Genomic DNA, 6,936 nt, shown 5'->3' with positions numbered 1-6,936 from the left:
TTTCAAACACCCTGGAATATTCTTTTCCAGCCCACCCTTCTGAGTCTCTGGAGCGGGTAAGGAGGAAGGGAGAAGTCGCCAGAGTGGTTTTCTGCTCTGCAGGTGCACCCAGCACAAGCAGTTAGGCACAAGGGGGCAATCCCTTCCAACGCCTTCTTCGTCCATGACTCCATGACGCGAGGCAAAGGGAGGCAGGTGGCAGGGGGTAAGGGGAGCAGCAGGAAGAGGGACCCCCCCCCCAGGCGGCAGTCACTCCTCCTCGTCGTCGTCGTCGTCCGTCTGGTCCTGGTAACGAATGTAAACCACCAACATGACGAAGCCCACGAGGATGCAGAGGGCACCAACCACCAGGTAGGCGATGCCCAGGAAGGGGTTCTTGCCGCCCATCCACGAGATGTTGCTGAAGACCAGAAGCTTGTGGCCGCCGAAGGCGCGCACTGGGTAGTTGTAGGAGATGTTGACGCGGTAGGCGCCACGCGGCAGCCCCGCGGAGTAGTCGCCCTGGCGGACGCGCGCGTAGAGCTTGCGGAAGGTGGGCAGCGCGGCCGTGCGCATCCACACCACGAAGTCCTGGTTCACGAAGCCCGTGTTGTTGAGGTCCGGGCTGAGCTCGTAGACCGGCCGGTGCCAGTTGGGCGGCGGCGCCGTGCCGCTGAAGGCCAGCGCCAGGCTGCCGTTGACCAGCGGCGGGTTGCGGAACTTGACGTGGTAGTCGGTCCACCAGGCGATGGCGGCGCGGTCGAGCGGCACCTCAACATAGGGCCCGTCCGCTTGGCGCTGGTGCCACAGCGAGAAGGTGTCGTTGAAGAGGCTGTTGGCGATGGCGCCGCAGGGCGCGATGGGCAGGCCGGTGGCACTGAACTGGTACGGGGCGCACTCGTTGACAGGTTGGCGCAGAGCGCTCGCCAGCCCGCTCAGCTGCGCGTCGTCGCGGGACACGCCGTAGCGGCGGTTGTTCTGGTAGAAGTTGGACAGCTCGTAGTACAGGTACACGGGCCCCGGGAAGAGCTCGGGCAGCGAGAAGTACCAGGCGCACGAGCAGGGCGGCGGCGGCGCTTTGTCCTGGCCCTCGGCGGCGCAGACGGAGCAGTTGCCCGTGCCACTGTCGCCCGTGTAGTCGTACTCGAGCTCCTTGATGCCGTTGGAGGAGTAGTAGAGACCCAGGCCCAGGCCAATGAAGGCCAGACCCGCGCAGAAGAAGAGTGGCAGCGTGATGCTGGCCGACAGCAGCGGCTGCCAGGCGGGGAGGCGCTGCTGCGTGAACGCAGTGTTGTCGGGCTGGTGGGCTCCGCGGGCGGTGGCGCTCCAGGTCATGGCGCACGCCCAGGGTTGGGGGGCGGAGGGCTCCGCCGCTTTCCTGACACACTCGGGTGGGCTTGGGCCCCGCCTCCCGTACAGGTGCACGGCTCCCTGTGCCACAGGTATCCGCGTCCCACAACCGGATCCCCCTCAGTTCCGCCTCCGCCCAGGTGATCGGCGCCGGCTCCGCCCCTTCCGAGGTGAGCCGGGAGCGAGTCCAGCCCGCACCTGCAGAGCTTGGGCTCGAGTTTCCTCCAGGAGCAGGTTCAGTCCTGACGACAGCTCCTCCCCGTCTTTGGGAGTGGCGGCCGCAGGCTGCCTGCGAGGGACTCACACCTGGTTCAGGTAGTCTCCGACCCCTTCAGCCGTCCCAGTGACCTCGCGGGCCTGCACAGGTGCCAGCAGCCCGCTGCGGGGAAGCACGCGGAGAGCTGGCCCCGCCGGCGGGAGCTAGAGGCTCCTAGAGTTTGCGGGAGTTGAAGTGCTTGATCCTCTTCTGCTTGGGATGGAGGGAGGGAGGTCCAGAGCCTCTTGTCCTCGGGGCAGCTGTCACATTGTAATTGGAATGCACGGACTTACACTGACAGTATGCATCCCTCGGGGGTTCAACCGCTGCCTTCGAGTTCTAGGTGTGTTCATTTTGTTTTTTAGTCATGGGAAATGGTTTTCTAGCCAGACACCTCAGTATTGTTGTGAAAATGGGGCTGGTGTCGTGGCTCGGCCGGCTAATCGTCCACCTGCAGGCGCCGGCATCCTCCATGTAGGCTAGGCTTGGTAATGCCACTTCCCATCCAGCTCCCTGCTTGTGGTCTGGAAAAGCAACAAAGGAACCCTGCATGTGTGTGGAAGGCCCAAAAGAAGCTTCTAGCTTGGGGATAGGCTGAGCTCCAGCCATTGCATCCATTTAGGGGATGAACCAGCAGATGGAAGAGCTTTCTGTCTCTCCTCTCTACAAACCTGCTTTTCAAATAGATAGTGAAATGATCCTTGATAATAATAATAAATAGATTGGGGAGGGCCATGGCGTTTAAACATCTGATTAACTGCCAGAGGCGCAGGCAGGGAGAAAGTGGGCTGACCTGCCTGGGGTTTCTCTTTTGTTTGATTTTTGTTTTTATTCTTCAGGATCTTTGCCTCCCAGGAGAGAGGACTGATCTGGGGATGTGGAAGCTGCCGCTGTTCCTGGGATGTTTGGAATAGGGAAGCACAGGACTTTATAAGCAACTATATCCATCTGCCTGTTGCAGGAGATTCCGGCTTTGAATCTGGCTTTGAGTTATCTTATGAAGCTCATGAATAAACAGAATTAAAGGATACGTTTATTTTGGTCTAAAGAAACTAGGAAGCGTAGGCATAGCTTTTTCATAATATGCATTTTTCCACCAACTTTTTAAAGACTTTGATTTGATTTATTCCCAAGAAAGAATTACAAAGAGAGACGGAGAGACAGAGGCAGGCCATCTGTCTGCTGATTTCGCTTTCCAAATGGCCAGAACACTCAGAGCTGAACCAGAGACTTCCGGCTCTATCCAGGGCTCCCACATGGACGGCAGGGTCCAAGCCCTTGGCTCATCGCGCACTATCTTCCTAGGCGCATCAGCAGGAAGCTAGATTGGAAGTGCAGCAGCCAACACTTGAAGTGACACTAGATGCTGGTGCTGCAGGTGGCTGCTTAACACACTGTGCCACAACACCGGCTCCTTCCATCCACTTTAAATGGAAAAAAAAAAAAAACTAGGCATGGATTTTAAAGATGTACTGCACCAAAATAAACTTTAAAAAAAACCAGATTTTATATACTTATCTGAGAAAAAGCTGCAGAGATAGGGAGAGAAAGACATCTCCCATCCACTGTGTCACTCCCAAATGCTGCAAGAGTTAGGGCGGGCCACACTGAAGCCAGGAGCTTCACCCTGCTCTCACAAAGCTCAAACACTGGAGGCATTCTCCGCTGCCTTCTCAGACCAGTCCAAAGCAGGGAGCTGGATGGACAGTGGGGCAGCTTGGACTTGAACTGGCACCCACATGGAATGCTGAGATGACAAGGTCCCTCTAACCATTACGTCACAATGCCAGCCCCCAGAATAAACTCCCAGTTCCGTTTTCCAGAAATGCTTCGAAGCAATCGCGTGCGTGGAAGTTTGCATCAGGAACCATTTCACTTTGTGTTAAATCCTCGGCAGATGCTGGAATGTTCCTGCTTCTCTTCTAGCTCATAAGATACTAGTAATGTAAATGTCTTCTCAATGATGCTGCTGCACGTAGCATAACACAATGCATTCAAGAGTCATCCTAAACCTGTGGAAACCTGGAAAGTTGAAATGCTTGTTTCCAGCACCTTCTAAGTGTTCAGCATTATATTTAGAAATGTAAGAGAAAAGGTAGGGCCCAGCGCAGTGGCCTAACGGCTAAAATCCTCACCTTGAAATGCACTGGGATCCAATATGCATACCAGTTCTAATCCCAGTGGCTCCATTTCCCATCAGTTGAGGATGGCCCAAAGCCTTGGGACCCTGCACCCGCGTGGGAGACCTGAAGGAAGTTCCTGGCTCCTGGTTTCAGATCGGCACAGCACCAGCCATTACAGTCACTTGAGGAGTGAATCTTTGGACAGAAGATCTTCTCTGTCTCTCCTCTTCTCTGTATATCTGCCTTTCCAATAAAAATAAATAAATTTTAAAACAAAAGAAAAGTTAGACTATGAAAGACCCTTGACCTCAAGACTTCCACAGTGTAACAGGGGCACATTTTTAGGTTTAAGAAACAGTTCAGGGCCCACTGCAGTGGCCTAACAGCTAAAGTCCTCGCCTTGAAAGCCCCGGGATCCCATATGGGCACCGGTTCTAAACCCGGCAGCTCCACTTCCTATCCAGCTCCCTGCTTGTGGCCTGGGAAAGCAGGAGAGGACGGCCCAAAGATTTGGGACTCTGCACCTGTGTGGGAGACCCGGAAGAAGTTCCTGGTTCCCGGCTTCAGATTGGCGCAGCACCGGCCGTTGCGGCTCACTTGGGGAGTGAATCATCGGACGGAAGATCTTCCTCTCTGTCTCTCCTCTGTGTATATCTGACTTTGTACTAAAAATAAATAAATCTAAAAAAAAAAAAGAAACAATTCAAATAACTAATAGCATATGATCAAGTATCTGATTGTTATAAGAGTGACACTAAAATTAAAATGTCATATTTCAATATTGGCAAATGTATTCTGTTTCTTGAATGAATGCAGATTGGAAGCTTTGGCTTGGATTTGACTCTTCTCCCTGTTCCTGCCTGGTGAGAAGACCCCAGCTCTGTCCGCAAGTTCCATTCTTGTCAGTGAAACAGAATACAGGGCTCAGTACCACTGTGGTTGGGTTCTGCCATGCTGTTTCATTGACTGCAGCTCCACAGCCTCATCAGGTGCACCTGACGTCTAAGGATGCACGCCTGCACGCTGGGAAGCCCAAGCCCTCCCGGGACTCTCAGAGCCCTGCTTTCTTTTCTCTTTGGGTGAAAAGAGATAAGAGATAAGAGTATATTTGTCCAACTCATTAAGGAAACGCCATTCAAAAGTCAAACGACAATGTACTTTATGATGGAGAATAGTCGGCAGGGATAAAGGCAGCTGAATGTTCCAGTGAAATGAGAAATCAAAAGGAGGGACCAGCGCTGTGGTATGTCAGATGAAGCTGCCAGCTGTAATGCCAGCATTCCTCAGAAGCACCTACTCAGCAGCTGCTCCTCTTTCCAGCTAGGTCCGTTCTGATGTGCCCAGGAAAGCAGCAGCAGATGGCCCAAGTGCTTGAACCCCTGCCACCCACACAGGAGGTCTGGAGGAAGCTCTTGGGGTCCCTGGCTTTGGGGTGGCCAAGCCATGGCCAATGCAGCCAACTGAGGAGTGACCCGATGGATGGAAGAGTTCTGTCTCATACTCTTAACTGAAACTCTGACTTCATAATACATAAAAAAATGTTAAGGAAAAACAAAATAAAAACAGTTCCAGTGATGCTGTGGCAGGTGGCATAAAAGCCAGGAGGGATAAAGTGCAGTTTGAGCCAATGTTAAAGATTTTGGAAGTGGGGCCCAGCACGATAGCCTAACAGCTAAAGTCCTCGCCTTGTATGCACCAGGATCCCATACGGGCACCTGTTCTAATCCTGGCAACCCCACCTCCCATCCAGCTCCCTGCTTGTGGCCTGGGAAAGCAGTCGAGGACGGCCCAAAGCCTTGGGACTCTGCACCCGTGTGGGAGACCTGGAGGAAGTTCCTGGCTCCTGGTTTCAGATTGGCACAGCACCGGCCGTTGTGGTCACTTGAGGAGTGAAACATCAAATGGAGGATCTTTCTCTCCGTCTCTCCTCCTCTCTGTATATATCTGACTTTGCAATAAAAATAAGTAAATCTTTTTAAAAATCTTAAAAGATTGTTTTTGGAAGTGAAGCTGTGGCAAGAGCCAGGTTTAGCTGCCTTCTGTGTCCATGGATTCCACACCTGCAGGCTCAACTGAACGCAGAGGAAATGCAAAGGAAAAGACAGTTGCCTCGGTGCTAAGCCTCTGCACTCTCTGCTTGCTGTTATTCCCTGGGTGACAGTGATGATTCAAATGGCATGTGCACTGTGTTACGTAGCATAAGTAGTGTGGAGGGCCCAGTGCGGTAGCCTAGTGGCTTAGGTCCTCGTCTTGCATGAATTGGTATCCCATGTGGGTGCCTGTTCATGTTCCAGTGGCCCTGGTTCCGATCCAGCTCCCTGTTTGTGGCCTGGGAAATGCAGATGAGCACAGCCCAGAGTCTAAAGACCCAGCACCTATGTGGGAGACCCAGAAGAAAGCTCCTGGCTCCTGACTTCAGATTGGCGCAGCACCAGCCGTTGTGGTCACTTGGGGAATGAATCATCGGATGGAGGATCTTTTCCTCTCTGTGTCTTCTCCTTTCGGTATATCTGACTTTGCAATAGCAATACATAAAAAAATTTTAAGTTGTGTGGACATGACTTGAACTGTGTGGGAGGGTGTGCAGGTTAAATGCAGATACCACACCATTTGATACAAGGGACTTGCGCATCACCAGATGTTAACATCCCTGGGGTGTCTGGAACAAGTACCCCACATCCCGAGGGGCTGCTATAGATGTCGCATCTCTGCTAGTCGTCGTTACATTCCAGGAGACCGTGGCTATTACACAGACTCCGTTCTCTGATGAAGGTTCTGCCCTCATGTCTTTCATTTGATTGCGCTGGTACCATGATGTCTTAAAGGACACTGCAATGATGTAAACTCTTTTTAGGACCAGGAAAGTAAAGAAACAACCTCGTTGCAGCAATGTTTTATTGCTTTAGTATTGAGAAAAAGAGGAAGAAAAAGTCATGCTTAGTTCAAATACTCCAAAAAATCACTTCGTTTTTCCGTTTTATCTTCTGGGCTATATCCCTATGTGTGTACTTAATTTTTAATTGGTTATAGTTACAGTGAAATGCAATTATGTCGAATTACTTTCTTTTGAATGACATGAAGAATAAACTATGTTATGTTTCTTTTTGTGTGTTGTGCATAATTTAATGGTCCCTTAATGGATCTATTATTTATTCTGTTTGTGCGTTGCTGAACACACAGATGGCTTCCAATTTCTCACCACCCAGAGGAGTGGGGCAGTAAATGTCT

The 6,936-nt window shown here is 51.8% G+C and overlaps 1 protein-coding gene across 1 annotated transcript; it reads right to left on the bottom strand.

Annotated features, from left to right (window-relative positions):
• Positions 1–210: 210 nt before the first annotated feature.
• Positions 211–1,475, bottom strand: TMEM30B (transmembrane protein 30B). The gene has a single exon (XM_004597631.2). The coding sequence runs from the start codon at positions 1,312–1,314 to the stop codon at positions 250–252; it is 1,065 nt and encodes a 354-aa protein (XP_004597688.2). The 5' UTR covers positions 1,315–1,475; the 3' UTR covers positions 211–249.
• Positions 1,476–6,936: the final 5,461 nt, after the last annotated feature.

This window comes from Ochotona princeps, chromosome 26 (genome assembly GCF_030435755.1).
Source record: "Ochotona princeps isolate mOchPri1 chromosome 26, mOchPri1.hap1, whole genome shotgun sequence".
Classification (NCBI taxonomy): Eukaryota; Metazoa; Chordata; class Mammalia; order Lagomorpha; family Ochotonidae; genus Ochotona; species Ochotona princeps.
Note: the sequence above shows the minus strand (reverse complement) of the source record. Positions and strands in the feature narration are given on the sequence as shown.

Bases quoted from the DNA above. Each gene is read 5' to 3' on its own strand.
- TMEM30B (XM_004597631.2), bottom strand. From the start codon at position 1,314: ATGACCTGGAGCGCCACCGCCCGCGGAGCCCACCAGCCCGACAACACT.